This window comes from Arvicanthis niloticus, chromosome 26, assembly GCF_011762505.2.
Source record: "Arvicanthis niloticus isolate mArvNil1 chromosome 26, mArvNil1.pat.X, whole genome shotgun sequence".
NCBI classification, from domain to species: domain Eukaryota; kingdom Metazoa; phylum Chordata; class Mammalia; order Rodentia; family Muridae; genus Arvicanthis; species Arvicanthis niloticus.
In genome coordinates, this window is record NC_133434.1 from 11,121,722 (window position 1) to 11,143,875 (window position 22,154).

The window sequence follows — 22,154 nt, forward strand, 5'->3', positions numbered from 1 at the left end:
ACAGGTGATCCAGAGGGCAGAGGTGATAGAAGAAAGAGGAATTTAATGTGACCATTCTGTTCAAAATTTAAAAATCCAATAAAATATACAAACTGGGTGAAGCTTCACCAGCCAGTTGAAAATAATCTGCTGGAAGATTTAAAGTATATTTTAAAACACCCTTCTTTTTAGTGTGTGTATATGAGAAAGAGTATATGTGTCCATACCCATGCGTATTCAGATGCATGTGTCTATATCTGTATGTATATGTGTACATGTGCACACACACACACACACAGAGGTATACACATGCATATACACATGGAGACCAGAGAACAACTTCAGGTGTCATCCAGAGAAATGTATGCACTTCTTTTGAGTCCGAGCCTCCCATATGCCTGGGTGTCACCCATGGGGCCAGTGTGGTTGACCAGTGAGTCCCAGGGATCTTCTTGTCTCTGCTCCCCAGCACAAAGATCACAATTGTTCACCACCATGCTTGGTAAAGTTTGTACCCAGCTTCTGGAGACAAAATTTGGGTTCTCATGCTTGCAAAGGGAAACACTTTACCAATTGAGCTATCCTTCCAGTCCAGACAAAATAAGAATGAGAGACTCAATAAAGGTGTATGGCAAAATGAGAACCTCTGAAACCCAGGAGCAAAAAGCCATGGTTGTGACCCCTTTGTGGCTTGGAGAGCCTGGAGAAATTTCATTGTCCTAAACTTTGATTTGTTCATTTCTCCAACAGAACAATGAGACATGCTGCTTAGTTTTGCAGTGCAGATTAAAGTAATAACGCACATAAAGGCTTTTTACAAATTACTAATCCTTACACAAATGTAAGGTATCATTACTGTAATAGCCTGGCAACAATTCAAAACACAGCACGTCGGATCCATCACCAGAAGTGCGTTATGTCAATAGACAGGTGAGTCGCGCGTCCTTGATGAATTGTTACAGAGGGTTTCGAGAATAGAAAGCCAAGTAAGGAAACGATAATAAAACAGTCCTGTAATTTCGGGACGGATGATTTGCTTTATGTGTTATCCCTAGACGACAGAACACCCCAAACTAGATGTTCCCAGTGATCGGCAGACTTTTGGATCACCCGCTCCATTTCCCAGGTGGTGCATGCTCACAAAATACAAATGTCTACAAATATGTGCCTGATAAGAAGATATCACGGGCAAGGTAACTCAAAAGCAGAAATATGGAGATGCCTCCCAAAGCCGACAGCAGGAACGTGGGGCTGTTGGATCCTCCACGTGACTGCATGTATTAGTACACATGATGGAGAACGACAGGCAAGTTCATGACTATAAAGACAGCAGTGTTGATGCTCTCAGCTGAGGGGGCCTAGCCTACAGCGGGAACACGGCTATTACAAGGTCATGAGCCCAGCCGGAACAAAGTTCTCAGTCTTGTAGGAAAGATGTTATAAACACTTAAATAACGATACACGTGATCTAAGACACGGAGTTAAAGCGATGCAGGAAGTTGTACAAGAGCTGAGTTCATCAGAGCCTTCGTGGCTTAGGTAGCAATAGTATCTGCTCTGGAATGAGCAGAATCACAGGTTCCGTGCAAAGGGAAGAACATGAATAGAGACTTAGACCTAAAGTCTAAGGCATGGGAGCAAGACTTGAGTCGGTTCTGATATGGGTATCATGAAAATAGAATTTTTGAAGATACTACCATGCATTTGCTCTTCCGGTGCTTCACATAGACTATCCCCCATGGTCTCCAGAATCGTCTACAGATGCAGGTGCAATGTGACTCACGACAAAGGTAAACCGAGAGTTAAAAGTGAACTGATATAGCCAAGATCTTTCCACTGAAGTGAACTCAGATCCTGCCCTCCACTGAGAATTGTCAGAAAGAGAGATGAGGAAGGAGCAGAAGAAGAGAAAAAAATAATAATAAGAGAACCAGTTTCTCCTTGGTATCACTGATTCGTTATGGCTGTGAGTCAGGCTCCTTCCCATACTGCCCGACAGATGGCAGCAGATCTAAATGCCATCTTCCTGCAAAATCTGAGCCGGCTCCATTCCACCTGATGCCATTCTTCCTTTACTGGAACTCTGTTGCTCTTTGATAAACCACCACATCAGACAGGCACAGAAGAGCTTCCCCTGACCACTCAGATGCAGAGAGGGAGAGCCATCCTCCTTCTAGGCCCTTGTCCCTTACCCTGTCAGTACCATTCATTGAGCCCTTAAGTCTATTTCCCCTTATTAAAACTATTAGATTTGTCTTCACGGTCATTCAACTTTTCATATGAATTTAAAATGTCTCCTCAAGCTTTTAGAGATCAGTGATCAAATGCTATACTTTCTATTTTTTTTTTTTTCCTTAACCTTGACTGGCAGAGATTCAGCCAGAGAGGTATTGAGTCTGAATGAGCAAGAAACCCAATCAGCCATCGTGAAATCAAATGTGTGCGGCATTTGCCTGGCTTTGATTTCTTCCCAAGAGAGAAACAAAGAGGGCTTGCCAGAAAGTGTTAATGGACTGGAAAAGTTCTGTGTTAATTTACAAGACCGTGTTCGTGTCTTATCCTTTGAGGATCTTCCAACTCTTCACAAGAGATAACTGCCTAGCTTCGCAGAGGAACACTCAAGAGCTAATGCTTGCTTTATCTAGAACATAGTAAGAGTCCATCTTTTCAAAGTATCCCTACTCTCTCATGGCTATCTGATCATGGTTAATCAATATGCCCCCTGCCCCCAGACACAAAATTCACAGCCTTCTGCTTTTCCCTGCTGGTCAAGATGTCTTGTCTGAGCTGTGTGGTGGTACATACCTTTACTCCCAACACTTGGGAGGGAGAAACCAGCAGATCTCTGAGTTCAAGGCCAGCCTGGTCTACAAAGGACAACCAGAACTGTTACACCGAGAAAGCCTATCTTGAAAAACAAAACAAGTCATTGTGTCTGAGTTGGTCCTGAATATCATTATGTATTCATTAGACTATGTCTGTTTTGAGTAATGGCCCTAGAACCCTTCATTATTTTTGTTTTGAGCAATCATCTAGGCTGCCTGGTCTTTCTAGGTGCTTGGTCTTTCACTATATTTATATTTTCCACACATCTTCCCACTTGGAGGCTGTCTAGCCCCGTGGTTCTGAATGCCATTTGTACCCCCAAACAGCTCCTTTGTTCCTATCTCCATTTGAGACTGCTTCTCTGCAATATAATATCTTACGCCCATTTATTAGACTCCATGGTTGCTCCTCAGATACTTCTTTGTATCTCCATAAGCAATATCCATTATCCATGGCTACCTGGCTGGTCATTCTTAAATTCTTCATTCTTCATACCTTGTCTTACTACCAAGACCAGTCAGCTTAACTTCAACCAGATCTCACCTCTTCATCATCTCTCCCCTAAGCCAATATTATCTCTATCGTGGGTTAATAATAGGGACTATAGGGAGTGGGGGTGGGCAAGATGGCTCAGTGGGTAAAGATATATGCCGTGGAAGTAGAAAAGTGACTCTATTGTGAAATCTCTCCATATCACACATATACACAAATGACGGTAACTAATTTTAAAAAAAAAGGAAGTCCGTGCCTATTACTAACATTATAGTTGAGCTTTAGTTCATTTGTTTATTCGTCAATTTAGGAAACTTCTACTCTGCAATAATCAATTGTCCTCAAAGGAGCACAGTGGGTTTAAGTACCAAGGCAAAGGTGCCACCGGAAAGGATTGCACAAGGCTGATAAAGAGGAAGGCTGCGTACAAGGAGAAGCAGTGGACGTTGTCAGGGAACACCTCACAGGGAGCTTGGTGTTGCAGGCACTGGATTAGCAAGGATCCACCAGGCAGATACTTGGGACACACCCTCCTGGGTATGAAGACAGAGATATGAAAGTGTGGCATGTTGTGAGAGCCGGAAGCAGACAGAGTAAGAGGTAGGGACCAAAATTAAGAGTACGCTCTATACAGCCCTGTGGGGGATGTGGAGCTGGGTTTTATCAGGAAAGAGACCACCTACTTTTCACTCTGAGAGTCCAGTATGGGGATCAAACCAGGCAGGAATGTTTATCTACAGCAGTGCTTCTCACCCTGTTGGTTGAAACCCCAAAGACTAACGGAAACCACCAATATTTACATCATGATTCATAACAGTAGCAAAATCACAGCCATGGAGTAACAACAAAAATAATTTTATGGTTGGACGTCACCACAGCATGAGAAAATGTATTAAAGGGTTGCAGCATGACAAAGTTGGGAAGCACAGACCTACAGGGAATGACAGTTTACCCAAGGATTAGAAAAAATAAGCTGGCCAGATTTTTGTCGTTTGTTTGTTTGTTTGTTTGATTGTTTGAGACAGGGTTTCTTTGTGTAAGCCTGGGTGGCTTAGAATTCACTAGGTAGCCCAGGATAGCTTTGAACTCACAGAGACTGAAGGTGTGGCTTTAAAAGCATGCACCATCACCTGACTTTGGCCAGATTTTTTTTTTTTTTAAGAAGGTTGCAAATCATGGTCCAGAGTCAACAGACAGTACCCCATGGATAAGGCGCTAAATGAGAAAGGTTCCTGGCACCCTGAGAAACTCACGTTAACCAGTGAGGGCAGACCCTGGTAGACAAGAACAAAGGATCAGTAGTGCCAAATGGGCAAGGTCAACGCCAGATGGGGGGTCACATGCTAAACACACAAGTGTGCCTGCTCTCCAGGGATTCCCCTGTGGGACCTGTCAGCTCCCTGCTCCCCGGGAGGAACTTAAGCCTCAGCCTCTGGTTGTCACCATCTTGTGTCTGAAGAACAACAAGGAAAACCTTCTCCACTCCTCAGTCCTCCACACAGCCCGTGGCTACCAAGGTGACACCACTTCTCTCTGAGACACCATGACTTGCATTTCAGTTTGACTTCTTCCCGCCGGCTTCAGGCAAAGCTTAGGAATGAGTCCCTTTTGTTGCCCTCACCAGCTTTGTTTCCCTTTTCCCCTCCCTCTGTCTAGCGCTGTGGAGGACTGCTTCTTCCTTGACACCCTGCTCCTCGATGCAGAGAAAAGGCATCCTTAACGGCAGTTTTATTGCCCGGTGATATTAACACAATGAAAGAAATCATTGCTAATTTTTATGAATTATCTCATCATCTGCAACTAATTAACGGCTGCCGAAAGAGCAGGCGCTCGGCTTCCCCTCTGAGAGCCTTTCCCTCCAGTCCCAACCCTTGCCGTCAAGGAGGCCTTCTCTCCTCTGTATCCAGCAGGTCTCCTTACTCAAGTCTGCCTAACCCCAGCCTGAGGAGACAGCCTTGAGCTGACCCCAACACTCAGAGCTAATGGGTCACCTACGACTAGGATGATTTAGGTTAGCTGGAAGCTTTATTAAGATCTGATCTAAGTGGGCAGCCACTGCTCTCTCTCCTCATTACCCTCTCTCTCCCAAACCAGGCCTTGGCCTCTGGGCTCTCTGAACCTGTCTATAAAACTGAGAGAGCAAGCCAACAGCTACATGGCGCTTCATCAGGGGATCACCTCAGGCCCAGGTGAGCAGTAAATACATAGGGGGGCGGAAGGAAGTGAGAGAGAGGAGAGAACACGGCAGCACAAGAGATGACAGAGAGGTAGAAAATACGACCTCCCCTCCCCCATCACAGCCTCAAGGCAAGAACATTCCAGACCCAACAGGGATCTGACCACAGCTAGAAAACCCTGAAGCCTAGCCTAGCGGGGTGCTGAGTCCTTCAAGTTTCCCAGCTCTCCACATCTGGGGCTTTCTTCTGCCTGTACTCCTGCCTGGGTCCCAAGTTCTATTGACACAGGTCCCTCCCTGACTCCTTTCTCTACCCCCACTCTCCTCTTCCTCCCCTCTTGGCTTCCTCTTTTCAAGTCCCCTTTCATTTATCGAAGCCCCAGGAGGCCACTGGCTGGGTCTCAGATGAAGGGAACAGCTCTGAAGGACAGCATTGAAAGCATACAGAGGCCTGAGGCCAGCTCACTTCACCACAGGGTGGCCCTACTCACAGGACAGGACGCTGGGCCAAGCACACAGAAGCCGCCCTCTAAAGGTCAATAGGCCTCTCAGCAAGCATTTAGACATAATCAATCAAAAAGCCAGTTGGTAGACATAAGGGTTGCAGAGAGGTGGGGAGCCCTGGAATCCTCCCTGTGCCCCCAGGAGGTCTCTCCTTCCTCCTGTGTCTGTGCCAGACACAGAGACAATTAAGAGTTTCCCTCCTTCCCCATCCAGAATGACTGAGTTGCTCCGCTCATCTTCTGCTGACTACGTAACAATCCATCTCAGCCTTGTCTCTTCCCCCAGTGTCCCCAGTTTCAGAGCTAATGGATAATGTGAATGAAGTAGAGCAAATACCATACCAGCCCAGCATAAGAATGACTCCCCTGAATGGTCACTTAGCCAATGCTTAGTAACTGCTGTCATGTTTCAGAACATGGTACGGCAAGCATGATGCCTAGGCAGGCTGAACACCGAGGTTTAAAAGTTCTGATTCAGGAGTCTCCACTTTCTCCTGTCTTTCTGTGTCTCATCCCTCTTTTCCCCACTAAGACAGGCCATAGAAGGTTGGAATCCTCTTCCCCAGAGTGAGCCATAGCAGCTACGTTCCCTTTCCCAAAGCAAGCCATAAAGCACAGAACTGCCTCTCTGCCCCGTCTCTAACACCCTCATTCCAGAGGAACTCGAGGTAGAAAGATAGAACAGGAAGAGCCAGAATGGCATTGAGGAGAGGCAGTGTCAGACGCTGGCCTGGAAGTGTAGCATGGCGGGCTTTCTGTGGGAGGAGAGCAGGACTCTTCTCAGATGCCCCAAGGATAGAGTCATGAGGTTTTGCATCTCCTCTTAAACTTGGCAGTGCCCAGGCCACACCTACCCCCAATCCTCTTCTGCTCCATGGGCCTGGAGAGCAAGCTCCAGCTGGCTCAGGAATCTCTACTGTCATCTAAGCCTGGCATCCTTCATCCCACCCCAGGGATCCTCCAGGGCTTATATCAGATGGCTCTCAGTGGTCCATACCCCAAAACTGCAGACAGCTGACTCTGAGTGAGCTGGAAACATTACAGGAAGAAACAGTGGAAGCCACGGATCCGTTCTTCGCACTCACTCCATGTTCCAGAACAAAACACTCTCCACTCTGTTCCCGAGCTGTTTACTCAAAAAGTTAGGCTTAAGCAGAGGCTTGGACCAAATGACTTACCACAGCCTCCTACCTGCTGTGTTTCCTCAAGTACCTTACTAGAGTTCTCTGGGCCTCTGCTTTGCCCTCTGTAAAATGATGGAGAACGTGGCAGGATTAAATTATCTTGAACATACTTAGCATCATGCATGACACAAAACAAACATTCCATGTATGTTGCTCTTAACGTTCCAGCCAGAGCCAGTCAGTTCTGGTTCGCAAAGCTGAAACTCTAAACCTCTCTTGACTCTTCAAGGCATCCTCTCTACCCCACGCCTTCTCCCTTGAGCATCAAGGCCTGGAGTTCTGGAACCGCATCTGCTTGGCTTGGCCCCTGCACCATCCACCAAGCTTCCGCTTGCTCCATTCTCCTGACCCTTTCCTCGGTGGCTTTCCGGAAGAGGAGTGCCCAGGACACTTAGCAGTGCTAAATAAACAGCACTAGTAATACATGTTCAGCCATTAGCCACATAAGTAATCAAAGATCACTGCCATATGATTCCTGCTTAAACATCATTTGGAATCTAATAAATAAGTATCTATAAATAAAGCCAGCATGCAGACTTGGCCCCTTACGGCACAGCAGTCTCAGCTCTTAATTTTAGCCTAAGGTGCCTTCGGCTATGCTACTCCTGCGGTTCAATGTTGAGTTAGTTCCTCCCTTCCCCACTCCTTCCCTCCCCCTTATTCCCCCTCCCCCCACTCACTCTCTCTTTCTCTCTCCCTCCTTCCCTACCCACCCCCTCTCAAAGGAAAACTGCAGAGACAGCAGGAGAGCTGCAGAGGGGTTTCTGCCTTACAGCTTCACCCTGGTCTGGGGCAAGCCATACTCATGCCTACCTTCTCCCCAGCTCCTGTGTCCACAAGGCACAGCCAGTGGCCTCAGAGCTCCATGTGGGAACTCACCAGAGAAAGGTTTAATGTAGGGAACAGAACACAAAGTTGTAGCTCAAGAAACCTGGTTCAAATCCTTTCTTGTTCTACCTCTATGTGGGTGCCTTTGCCCCCCCCCCAACACAGGAGTGTTTATACTCAAATACCAGGTCCTATCTAATCCACCTGTAGAGGCTGTAAAACCTGACTTATGGAATGTATAGAAAGTAATGCACCCAGTAGGTTTTCAGTAAGCGTGATGGCTGCTCCATCTCCCAAATGCAGTCTTTGGAAGCCACACCCACAGCCATTCAGTCCGATCTGGGTAGCAATGGTGAAAATATCTGGGAAGGACAAGACATTTCCAATACCAGTATGCCCACTGTCCAGAACTATCATAGTCAATTCCAGCACGCCCACTGTCCTGAATCACCATAGTCTATGCCAGCATGCCCAGTGTCCCCAGACCACCACAGTCAATGCCAGCATGTCCAGTGTCCCTAGACCACCACAGTCAATGCCAGCATGCCCACTGTCCCCAGACATCCACAGTCTATGCCAGCATGCCCACTGTCCTAGACCACCACAGTCTATGCCAGTATGCCCACTCTCCTAGACCACCACAGTCTATGCCAGCATGCCTACTCTTCCCAGACATCCACAGTCAATGCCAGCATGCCTACTGTCCCCAGACTACCACAGTCTATGCCAGCATGCCCAAAGTCCCCAGACTACCACAGTCTATGCCAGCATGCCCAAAGTCCCCAGACCACCACAGTCTATGTCAGTCTGCCCACTGTCCTAGACCACCACAGTCCATGCCAGCATGCCCACTGTCCCCAGACCACCACAGTCCATGCCAGCATGCCCGCTGTTCTAGACCACCACAGTCACCATCACAGCCTAAGCATGCAGCTCAACCTTGTTTTTCATGACTCTCTAGTCCTGTGTGTCTGAGAGCCTTCCCTTCTAATAATTGGAACATGGCAGGACACAGTCCATGTCACAAAGTTCTAGGAGACAGAGGGACAGGCTAGACCAGGTACAGACACCAGGCCTTTGATGCCTCTCTCTCCTGCAGTTACTTCTTAAAGCAGAAGTGGCCCTGTCCCCACAGGAAGGATGACAGGAGGCAGAGTAAGAGTCTGCCAGGACTCTGGGGGATATTATTTTCTCGAGGCCCTGTGGCAGGAAATAAACACATCACTCCATGCTGAGCCTGGCAAAGCCCACGTGACAGCCTCAGATAGTATTCAGCTTGTAGACTACTCCGCCAGTGCCCTGACATGTGAGAGGCGCTGAGATTATTAAATCACAGTGATAAAGCACTTCCTGTTACACAGCACCTTCCTGGCTGCCTCTGTACTGCTGGCATGTGCTCAGTTTCTGCAACATGACCAACTTACGTGGCGACTTCCACCATGGGGGAGTTTGACTCCAGTACGCTGGGATGCCTGGTTCTCCAGAAAAATGAACAAGGATTAACACTGGAAGTCCATGAATTCAGGCCAAAGTTTGGGCTGGGACCAGTTCATAAGAGTCACCTGCATCAGACACTGTCCACGAGAATTTTCTATGACCCAGTCTTCTACCTTTAGAGGCTAACCATAGTAACTGTTGTGAGCAGAACAGTGGCCCTGAATATGCTCATGCCCTGGCTTCAAGACTGTGTTACTTTCCATAGAAAATAAAACCTCAGATTCCATTGAGGTTGAATTTGATGACTGAGCCTAAGATAGAGATGACTTGGGATCATAACCTTGGCTCGGTGTAATCTCAGAACTCCTCAACCCTGGAGACCATTTCCCGGATGCACCTGCGGGAGAGGGACTCAGCTCGCCATTGCTGGCTTTGAATGTAGAAGGAGAAAGCCATGGACGAACAGTCAGCACACTACAAACTGGAAAGGGCTCTTAGCTGAGGCCAAGGAGAAATCGGGGATCTTGGTCCTCTAACCACAAGGAATGTGAATTCCACCAGCGACCCAAATGGGCAGGAAACAGATGCTTGGCAAGAGCCCCCAGGAAGGAACATCTTATCTTCAGCTCAGTAAGACTTCTGAACTACAGACTGAGATAATAAATTTGTCTTGTTTAAGCTGCTAAATTCGCGGTAATTTGTTATGGCAGCAATAGAAAAACTATAGTAATAGCAGTAATGCAAGCACTACTGATAACAGCTATTATTTATTGACGTCCTACCGACTGTCAAGCGTCCTGCCAGCTGTTTTCCATACGTTATCTCTCACGTAAACCACAATAATCATGCAAGGTGAGTTTATTATCCCCTTTTTATAGCAGTCAACGGAGGCCAAATAATTCAATTTGCACAAGGTCACATGCAAAACTATAATTTAATTCCAGGTCCCCGTGTCAGTGAAGGCCACACCATTTCACCACCCTATAGGGACCATGCAGTTGCCTGCCAGAATCATCAAGTTAAATACCATCCCTTGAACAAAACACAAGGACCAGAACTAATATTTACAAAACATTACGATCTGCCATATGCTCCTCGTGGTACGTTATAGTGTTCCTCTGAGCAAGTACCAATTAATTAATTAGTGATAAGCACTATTATTCTCTGCTTAGAGATGGGAAATTGGGTGTGAGGTAGGTTGAGTCATTTCTCTCAATGCCTGTATGAATGAGATTCGGGAACATGAAGTTGAAAATCCGAGACCAGGACTGTTCCCTGGTGTCTGGGACATGAAACCTGAGTGTGACCACCATGCTGTCCCACAGGACCATCCTTGTGGCTTCACGCTAAGACGGATGCCAATTCAGAACCCAGCAGAAAGTCAGCACAAGCAGTAAGTCTCCAGGAGCAGGTAGTCCTTGCCTCCTCTGCTCCGGCCCCTCTCGGGTGCTTTCTTGCTTTCTGAAAGGACACCCCTGTGACAGCCAAGTGAAAGGCAGATTAAATAAAAGGAACTCTCTGAAGGTGGAAACAGAGATCATCTCAATACCCTTATTCCAATTCCACTGGTGCCACTGACTGCTGCCGATCAACCTCAATTCCTTTACGACTCTCAAGTTTCCAGATCCACTCCAATTATCATTCACGTGCCCTTTGCCACAAGATGGGACCTTTTTACATCTAACTGCTCTAAGAAGTGCAGTGCAGGAGAATTCCTCACCTCTGGGCTTCCCTCTTCTCTGGGTTGGTGATCTGAAAATTTTGGGGTGGTGCCCCAGAGATCTGGGTACACCCACTACAAGCCTACCACAGCACAAGCTGATGACTTGCAGTCTCCTGGGAGCAGCCCCTAGAGGCAGCTTCTTACAGAGGCCCCCGGGGCTGCACGCGTCCGTGTTCTGTCATCTCTGGGAAAATCCCTGTTATTTCATCTGTGAGCTGAAAGCTCAAAGTCTCATGTTGTTAGATCCCTTGCTCCTGAGGGGAATTTGTGAGTATTGCTGGCAAAAGTGACACTCTCTCCCTTTTCTGTGTCACCATGTGCTCAAAAGACCATGTCCTAGACGTGGAAATTTATAGCTTGGAGGAAACCACTGACTTACTATGAGGAACTCCCCACCCCCCGCAATATCGGGTACCTTAACACACCCGCAGGTGTCTTCAGATCCAGGAGCAACCCACTGTCAAAGAGCAGCCTCTGCCTGTGTACCCTGAGCAAAGCCAGCTAGGAATGCTTCCAGGGCGGAGGTTCACAGTTCAGGGAGAGCTTTCTTAACACAAAGACCATGTAGCTAGTGCTGAATGAGAATGAGCCAAACACAGGAAACGCCTAGCCCTACCAAGCTAGAGTACATGCTGCTGGTAAGATTAGAAGCAGATGAGAAGGGTACCTCTGGTTTAGGGGATTGAATCCTCACCTAGAAGGAGAAAAGAAAAGGAATCCCTTTTGGGAGGAAGGTAGACAGGATGATGGTAGAATCCAAGCAATGATGTAGGAGACACTAGTGATGAACTTGAGAGGAAGAAACTATATCCCTTCAGCTCTCTGAGGTGCTGTCACCAGGAAGAGGACCAGCCCTGCCCTGCATGAACTCCCGAGGCCTGCCTAGAACTTCAATAGTGGATGCAATGAGAGGAATTAAAAACACTGGTCATCACTATTCAGAGGCTTAGTGGGTTGTACTGGGGTCCCTGCCACCGTTTAGATTTTTGTGAACGTAAGCACAGCAAGCAGCCATGACTGGTGTGGACTCCTGGCCAACAGCAGGCAGGCACCTGGCCAACAGCAGCAGTGTCAGCAAAAGACTAGAAGCCTGTCACATAGTCCCAGCTGGGACTTTAGATTTGGGTTTAGTCCTGTGGGTTCTTGGAAGACTGAGATAAGTAAGGCCTGCCTGGCCACAGTCCTGAAGAGCTTGGCACAGTCACAATACCAAGATAAGCTCTGGAACTCAGACACAATGGAGATGGGAGGACTCCAGGGACCACACAGGTGGGGCTGGGTTGTTTGAATCTGAGGGACAAAGATTCTCAGCCGAGGCTCACGCTGATGTTAAGTCACTTACCTGCTGGCTCAGACTTTCTCAGAGCAGGATCCAGAGGAGCCTGAAGGCCTGGGTTTGACTGGAAATCAGAGCTTGGAGAACAGAGACCTGTCGGTGTATTGTTCTAGGTGATGGAGGAGTTCTTGTTGACACTTCTGCACCAAGTGGGACCTCTAGTCTGTGCCTCCCAAAGGCTCTCAGCTCTGAAGCTCCTCAGGGTGTGACTGTCCTGCACGAATGAACTATGCCACTACCCAGAGTGCTCTTCGCAGAGAGAAGAGCATGTACAAAGGTCATAAGGTAGATACACGATCAGTATGTTTGGGGGAAAGGAAAGGTGCTTCTGGGCTGGGCTGGCGTGCCATGAGCAGCAGACTGTCAGAAATGAAACAGAAGAGTAACAAGCCATGGAGAGAACTTAGGGTCATCGAGAGGACTCCATCCTTTGCTCTGATGAGGGGAAGAGCAGCGACCTGACGTAACCCAACTTCTATTTTAAAAGAGTTGTTCTTGCTGTCATATTTTAGATCAACAGGTGACATAACAGCGAGCCAGGAAATGAGAAAAATATCTGCGGCACTGTAGGAAAGAGCCAGTGTGGCTCAGAACAGGGAAGGGATACCTGAGCTGGCAGGAAGGTGTTGAGTTATAATGGCTGAACTAGGAAAGTTAAACAAACAGAACTTGATGGCCAGGGGGCGGGGTCAGAGGTCGATGGGATGAAGGGTGGCTCCAAGATTTGGAACCCAATTTCAAACAGATATGACAGAGTAAGGGGGCATGGTCTGTGTTTGTATTTTTTTAACGTGTGTGTATGTATACCTGAGTATTTGGGTGCATGCGTCCACACACTTGTAGAGGACAGAGTAGGACACTGGGTGTACTCCTGTATCACTGTTCTACTGTATGCCTGAGACAGGGTCTCTCATTGAACCAAGAACTCAGCTTTCTGGCTAGGCAATCTCCCAGAATCCACCTGTTCCACAATGCCGGGGGTAATGGGTATATGTAACCATGGCGAGCCTTTTATGTGGATGCTGAGGATTTGAACAAACAAGTACCCACGCTTGCACAGCAAGTGTGCTTGCCCACTGAGCCACCTCGCCATCCCTCTCATTACTGCTCATGACTGGAGAAGAGATAGGAAGAGCAGGCCGGGAGGTGACAAGATCTCAACCGCAGACACGCCATATCTGATTCTGTATTATCAACCGTATGAAGATGGCAGGTAGATTGCTGCATGGATGACTACAGGATGGATTCAGAGCTAAGGAGACTGGAAGATCACCACAGAAGTGGGGTGCATACGGGAGACACTCGAGGTCAAAGATCTGAGGAACAGCTGTAATCGGAGATTGAGAGACAGGAAGAAGAAGTCACTGAGATGGCTCGGTGGCTTGTCACCAAGCCTGACAATCGAGTTTGATTCTGAGTACTATTGATAGGAAAAGAGAGGAGAGGAAGTAAAGGAGCTTGGGTAAGCAGTTCTTCCACGGTGACTCTATAAAAAGAAAGAGAAAACTGTCGTAGGCACGGATAGTTAAAGAGGGGCAGGAGTCAAGAGAAGATCTGCCATCTGGTGTGAAGGACACTCGAGGGGACAAAGGACAGGGACTGTCCCCACAGGATGCTCCTAGGTGCCTGGTGTGGGTGAAATTCACATACGATTTTTGAAAACACTTGTATAAACCAGGTGGGTAAGTCCTAAGGCTGACAGTGACATGCTGGGTAAGCAGGTGAACACATGCACAAGACACCCTGAGGATTCCAGGGGCAGGAGCTCCCCAGACCAGGAGAGGCTCACCATGGACACCAACCCACCTCAAACATGGGATGAAAGGAACAAAACCAACTGTAGCCAGTGCCTACTGCCCTGGGGTAGAAGTTCAGAGGAGAACACCTCTCATCTAAAGAGGTCACACCAGCAGACATTCCCCAGCATGGCTGTACGCTGAGCTTGTGCATGGCGCCCCCTGAGGCCAGCACAGGAGTGCTATCTACAGACAAAGGAGACAGTACATGCCAGTGAATGAAATTCTAAGCCTGGATTAGCCTGGGTTCTATCCACAATTTGTCATTTTGTAGCCTAAATAGGCGCCATCGACTCAATCTTCTAGGAGATGACCAGCCACCAAGGAGAAGAAATACTCATTTTCAAGAGAGACTGTTGGGGAGCCTCTTAGTTTGTCTGCAGTATCCCAATGCCCTGTGCCATTCCCCCCAACCCCCTCCCCGTAGCTTCCACAAGCCCTGCAGGGGGCATGTGTCTGCTTATCCAGACGAATGAGAGTTAAATGTGACCACAGTCTTGCCTGCAGCCGAGCCGAGAGGCTGTGAGCGGAATGTTCAGGTCTTGCTGGTGTTCATGAGTGCATCCCACCAACTCAGACTCACCCGAGAGCACTCAGATAAGATCTAGGAGCTGCTTCTCCCACCTACCACGCATCCACAGCCATGAGGAGAAAGGACGCCCCCAGAGAGTCTGGACTATATGACAAAACAAAGTTCTGCCTGCAAGCATGTCTTACCTGACTTCCCCTCCCCACCCCACCCCCAAGCAACTGGAGCCAAATAGGGTCATGGCTTTAATTAGGCAGGTGACTGTCTCAATTTAAGCTCTCGTTAATGGTTATTAATGAAACCACAGCGAAACAGAAGTGTCTTCCATGTGACAATGGGACCAAAGGCTAACTAAACTGTCACACCCTAAGGGTCCTAAGAGTGACATGACAGGTCCAATCTTCAATTTGATGCTGAAATCCCTGTTACACCTCTCATGGTCACCTGGTGTCCAAAGTGCCCATTCCATCTGCCAGATAGACTTTTTTTTTTTTAATGTGGAAACAAAAATATCTCTTCATAGTTTCCCCAACCCTGCCCCCTTTCCCTCAAATACAATGGGCAGATGACTCAGTCCGCATCCCAGGACTCCGAAAGCCATTTCATGAAGCTGAAGACAGGTGTTTGAAATTCTGACAAGATTCTTTCAGTACCATGTGCTACTCCCAGCTCAACCCAGTGGTGACTATCAAGTGTACCGGTCACTTTCTTCACGAAGGGCTGGACCTTGATACATCCAACTGAGGAGTAGATATCATCACAGCCAGACAAAATGAGACTCCCAGGCAGGGAGGCCAGGCCATTCCAAAACAGATAAACATAGACAGCCACACATCCAAATGATATGGAAACCAACTCCATCATCCACGGTTCACAGTTACAGAATCAGGGCCCCACTGTCTCACCTCTGAAGCCTTTGCACTGTGACCTCTGCCAACCCCTAACCCCAAAGACTTATCACAATATGCTGATAAAATAATAGAGAAGCCTGAGTTACTAACGGCCACTGCCATGATTTGCCTACTCCTCTGTGAGGTCCAGACAACAGCACTCTGGCTTCTGGAAGCTTTTGGATCTTGGCCACAGGGAATATGCTGCCAAGAGGGCTGTCTCGGACCATGACACCCTCAGATTCTGCTCAGTTCACATCCTCTGACTTTATCACTTACCTCTGTAGCATCCTGGGTAAACCACAAATCCTGAGAGCCTCACAGCCCCCTTCTGCCTGTCTCCTAGGAACCCAGAAAACACATCGGGAACACTCTAGTCACTGCCAACCATGACAGCAGCATTACCAATTTGAGTTGTGTCATCTTGGCCGATGCTTTCACGGGGCACACTGGCCTAGATTGCTATCCGACTCCTGCCACATACAGAGATTCAGTCATCTGGTATCTGGATGCATGTACATTTGCAGAAACGCATGTTCACTTTGGAAGCAAAATACTCTCTGTGTTAGTTCCTTGTCTTGTTACTATGACCAAATAAATGATGGGAAGCCACTTTAGGAACAAAGGGTTTACTGTGGCTCACAGTTGGGGAGGATGCAATCCATAAGAGCATGAAGCAATGGGCCAGCACGTTCACACTCAGGAAACTAGCGGATAGGAGGTGGGATTGAGGTACAAAGCCTCCAGGCCCTTGCTCAGTGGTCCTCCTCCATCCTCCAGTGAGGCTCCATCTCCTAAAGGTTTTGTAACCTCCCAAAAACAGCATCACCAGCTGGCAGCCAAGTGTTCAGACACACTCTGGAAACGTTTCACATCCAAGCTACGCTTTCCTGATTACGTCTTGTGGGCTAGCAGTCAAATGGGATGCCATACCTGAGCATCGACTCACTCTGGCAGGGGGAGCATTGGAAAACTGAAAGGGTGGCTCAAAATTCAACTTTTGCCATAGTAATTCATTTAGCAGGTGGTGGGAAAGCCTGGTGCTGCAACCCAGGCTAGATCTTGAGAGGAAACGCATAAGTAAGACAGACACGGACTCCCCTGAGATGCTCACCAAAGAAGAGATTGTGTTCCAGAAACTTCCTTGTATCCCCTCTCTAGGTGACCCATGAAGGTCATCAATATCAGTTTGCCACTATTGTGAAATACTGGCCGATCTAGCTGATTCAATTTGGAATAAAGATGAAAAGTTGCACACTGATCAAACTTTCATAAATCAAATCACATTGGAACATTAGGAGAGGAACCCACTACTCAAAAAAAAAAAAAAAAGAAAAAAAGAAAAAAAAAAAAACCCTATGGTGAATCCTCTACAAGGATAAGAAATCAGCAGTCGATTTGTCTCAGTATGTCCAACAGATTTAATACACAGCAGATGAGATCAGTAACCAGCAGCTTTATTCTTCCCACTGGTCTCCCCCAGTCCTCCTATTATCTTCATCTTTATAATGTTTGAATGCTCTAGGTTGGACAGTCTCTGCAAAGGATCGGAACTTCTTGGAGGAAGTCAACTAAGTAAAAATTGTAGTTGTGAAGTGCTGGGGGGGGGGGGTCCTAGTGAGGCTGAGCGTCACATAAATCTAAGCTTGTGCTGCTTCACTGAGTAGGAAAGCCTTAAACAAGAAAGAGGTTCAGTTGTTGCCTAAACCTATCCCGTGCCACCCATGCTATCCCGGAGACTACCTTCAGCATCAGGACCAAACCTCTGAAGTTCCTGCTGGTCCCTGCTGGTTTCCTCCTCGGTCAGCTATCATTTGGTAATTTACTGGGGGTAAAAAAAAAAAAAAATGCCAAGGCAAAGTAAGAGACCATACAAGCCAGATTATCCATCTTTCAATATTTTAAAGCCAGAGATAAGACAATGCATTGACCTTGAATACAGGAGATGCTGCTGTCCCCAGGGAAAGGATTTTCAGATGAAGGGCTATTGTAGCCAAAAGTGACAGGAAAGGAAGAAAAAAAGAGGAGGAGGAGGAAGAGGAGAAGGAAGGGGAGGAAGAGGAGGAGGAGGAGCAAAAGAAAGAGAAAAGGTGGAAGAGGAGGAGCAGGAGGAGGAGCAAAGGGAAGAGGCAGTGGGGGGAGGGAGGTGGATGAGCATCTCCAGGAGGATGGGAAGAAGTGTGTTTCTGAAGAGTAAGGGCATAGGTAGGGAGAGCGTAGGTAAGTCTCCCTCACCCTTGGACAGTAGTGGGTAGCCCAGTGTGTACACAATGCAGTGCAGAAGGACTGGCCAAGCAGTCATCATCCATCGGTTAACAAGAACTTAGTAAGAACTCAATACAGCAGGGACAAGGACATTGACTAACATAGAAGCTAACAGGAAAAAAAAAAAAAAGAGAGAGAGAGTGAAAATGACCCATGATACTGATGCTGACTATGCTGCCTAGTTGCTAAAAGTCCCCAAAAAGAGAAGCCAAAGCCACTATGCTCTCAGGCCAACCATATATAGCCATGTGACCTTGGCTACATCCCATCATCTGCAAAAAATGAGCAGGTTGGATAATGGGTCCTCGTCGTCTGTTATAACAAGATTCAGCAGCCATGATCTCTTTTAAGTCAGGGAGAGCTGCAAGGAGGGGAGAAGTTTGGCGGGCATTTATTTACTTGTGGCTCCCCAGTCGCCACTCGGAGGACCCAGAGGGAAAGAAGCAAAATCAAAAACATTTTCAGGAGATAGATGACTGACACACATGTGAGAGTTTGGGAAATTTATGCGGATAGCCTTACAGCCATAAATAAAATCCCTTTCTCTGACCCAAAACTTCATTCGGGGGGTAAACAGCAGACACCGTAATAGACAATTTGGCTGCATCTCCCGCCCTGTGCCCCGCTGGAATGAAAAACAGCCGTGACAAGGCAGGGCAATGGGTTTGTCTGCCTCTTCTGAACATTCATATTGTCACCGGCGACAAGTGGGGCTGAGGATGGAGCAGACGGGACAATTTATCTCCAAGATTCCCTGTCCCTACGTACAGTCCTGTTTGACAGACATATATTCTGAAGATGGAGGGGAGAGTTCTGGGGAAAGACCCAGAGAAGCTCATATGTGGTCGGAGTGAACCCTGAGAAGGTGAATAGAACAGTGGTCCCTTCCCTTCCTGTGAATCTGTCAAAGACCTGGGCACCCAGAACTGCCCCAGCCCTTTTATGTGCCAGCCTGCCTGGCATGAAGCAGAGCTACTCCTACTTTCCTGACCTACTTCTCTTCCCAGTCCTGCCCTACTCTACTTCCCCTCTGGGGTCCCTGTAATTAGCATCTCACCACCTGAGACCATCAGGGACCTTTACAAGACTTCTAACTGCAGGATAACTAAGGAGCAAAACAAGTCCTGGCATCTTCCTCTTCTTCCTCCTCTTCTTCCTCCTCCTCTTCCTCCTCTTCTTCCTCTTCTTCCTCCTCCTCCTCCTCTTCCTCCTCCTCTTCATCCTCCTATTCCTCTTCTTCCTCCTCCTCCTCTTCCTCCTCCTCTTCATCCTCCTATTCCTCTTCTTCCTCCTCCTCTTCATCCTCCTATTCCTCCTCCTCTTCCTCCTCTTCCTCCTCATCCTCTTCTTCCTCCTCTTCATCCTCTTCCTCCTCCTCCTCCTCCTTCTTCTTCCTCTCTCTCTCTCTCTCTCTCTCTCTCTCTCTCTCTCTCTCTCTCTCTTTCTCTCTCAGCTTAGTTGTATTTCCTGGCTTTCCTAGGAGATCAAACTCAGTTTGACCTTGATGGACAGGGCTAGAAATCAGGTTAAAGGGGACTGACATAAATCAAAATTGGGGATTCCGCAGAGTCGGGCAAGCATTGATTGTTTAGTGTGGGTGGGGGGAGCCTATGGGGACCCTCAAAACCCTTTTGCTAACCTAGAAACCAAGACAGATCTGTGGGCTCCACTGTGTGCTTCTTTCCCCCAGAGAACCAATGTTCAGAAAGGCAAGGCGGGGGTGGGGGACTGTAATTCTGGCTCAATTCCTTTCTGCTTCCCATTAGTGACAAACAGAAATTGATGGGTTGCCATTTTATCTGCTCGTTTGGTGGTGGTAGTGGTGGGGACCTCGAAGCAAGTGCTAGATAACTGTAGGCATCTTATAAATTAAGCATCTTAAGGATATGAACCGCTTTGCATCATCACCAAGCAGAATTAAATTAGATTTTGTAGTTTCTATAGAAATGAATGAGGAAGGGAGGGAGGGAAAAAAATCTTGGTTTTTTAAATGCCTTTTTTTTTAAAGCAGGCAGAACGAGGAGTTGAGTGCAGAGTGAGAGGAGAATTAAATCAGCTGTCCACATTTCAGATGTCAATCAGCAGCCATCGCATCCCCATGGAGAAATAGGCCCCTGAGGTAATAGGAAGGAGCAGCTTGAGACCTACTGTCCCAGCCTCTGACAGGTGATGCCTGACCTGCCTGTGGTCTGAGCTATCAGCCTGCTATTGCCTATGCCTGGGCCTTCTGGCCAGCACTGGAGTGCCAGTCATACTCTGGTGCCCTTAAGACCAGTCCTTGTTGTGATCCAATCATTTTATTCCACATTGGCCTTCAGCCTTTCAGTTTCACGTTGAAGATCTGGTTCTGCTGGGTATGGTAGCAGACCCCTTTAATCCTGGCATTTAGGAGGCGGAGTCAGGGAGATCTATATAAATTCAAGGCCAGCCGAGTCTACATAGTGAGTTCGAGACCAGATAGGTTTATATAGTGAAGCTTTGTCACAGTTATCTGCATAACAGCCCATAAGAACAATCATCTAACCTAACACTGGAGGCCCTGCCCTCTGGAGGCTCCTGTTAGCCCACGGGAATTTAGATGTCTCTCATGCCACACGGACACATGTCCCACATATACATGTACACATGTCTGCCCTCTACCACCAGGTCCCAAGATCTATAGACCCTTGGCTTCCAGTGGTCTAGGCTTATTTACTCATGGCAGGGAGGAGGCACCTGGTCTCCCCCACCTTGACTGGCAGGAGTAGAGGTGCCACTGGTGTAGGTGGCAACCCTGCTTGTCCTCAGCAACAAGGACAGAGAAGAGACTGCGGCGCCCTGTCATCCCTCTCAGAACAACACCATGACTAGCAGATTGCAACTCAAGACCCTTCCCAGCAGGCTGGACTGGAATCCCCAAGCAGACTCCAGACTTCATCCAAATTTCCAAATACAACCTTAACACCAATTTCTAGATTCTTCTTCAACTAATCAGAAGAAAGAGGCAACTGCTTATCTCCGATCCTGGATTTGGAATCCCTGTGGCCATTTTTACCTTCCTCCATTACGAACAACTGCCCCGTCACGTTCAGGACTGAACCTGTCATGAATTATACTGGGGAGTGAGCATCATTTTAGTCTAGACACTGGTGGAGCCATGCAGGAAGGACAGATGAGAGCCGTCAGCATGGGCCCCCTCATCACCTCCACATCCACATCTGTATCTGCCTCTGCCTCCACCACCTCCACATCTGTCACAGCTACACTCAGGGAGGTCAGGGAAGCATCCCACACAACCTATGAAGTATAGACATTCCCTCTGTGTACACTTAGGGTAACAATGAGACTATCATCCAGAGCCAGGCTGTACTTACCGATCCTCAGGGAGTGTGGGCTACAGGCCACCATCAAGAGCCAAGCAGGAAGCAGCACCAGAGGAGCGGAGACACGGGGCATCTTCTATAACTCCTCATGGAGCCCTCTGCTGGTCTGGGCATGACATAACGCTGCGAGGGAACAGAGAGAGGAACCGTGAGTCCTAACCAGGCTAGGTAGTCACCTGGTCCATCCAGTGACAAAGGCTCCAGAGAGCATCCAAGAACTTCAGCAGGGAGAGGCGACAATCCCTCCAGGAGAACTTCTGGCAGCACCCAGGAGAGAGCTTCGGGCAAAGCCCTGGAACTGAACTCTCCTCCTCCACTCACCAAAGTCCCCAATACACATAGGGTAAGCTGCTCTAACAGTCTACAGGATGCATCTTACCCCACTCCTCTTTCTAAATCTCTAGTTAGTAATCAAGAACTTGGGTTTATCCTCAGGAATAGAAGCCATGGTTAAGCAGAAGAGATGGCGTGAGAAGAGGTACCCTCCTTGGGTCCAAGGACTGCCCTCCCAACTGCCACCTGTGTAGTCTTAGGAGGCTTCGAGGCTTCTTCGCTTTGTCTCAGCACAGCTTCTTTATTTGTGTAAATCCTATTAATTCCCTCTTGGGAAGCTGGTCTGAGGATCACAGAGGGGAAGCTACCTGACGGAGGCTTGCCCTAAATGAAGGACTACATGCATTTCACTTCCTCCATGGCTGGGTTGGGAGACCTTTTCTCCCAGCAAATTGAGCTGACAGAGGGACACATCTCTAGGTTTCTGCACCTGGTTCGGCTCCCAGGTGCACTAACTAAGCCCTTCTCATATCCTTCCTCCACCTCCTCACGTAT

The 22,154-nt window shown here is 47.9% G+C and overlaps 1 protein-coding gene across 1 annotated transcript in view; it reads right to left on the reverse strand.

Moving 5' to 3' along the window:
- The window catches only part of Grik4 (glutamate ionotropic receptor kainate type subunit 4), a 430,298-nt gene that overhangs the window by 272,591 nt on the left and 135,553 nt on the right, over positions 1-22,154 (reverse strand). The window contains 1 exon segment of the mRNA XM_076924803.1: positions 21,318-21,449. Coding sequence (XP_076780918.1) covers positions 21,318-21,399 — 82 coding nt within the window. The 5' untranslated portion in view covers positions 21,400-21,449.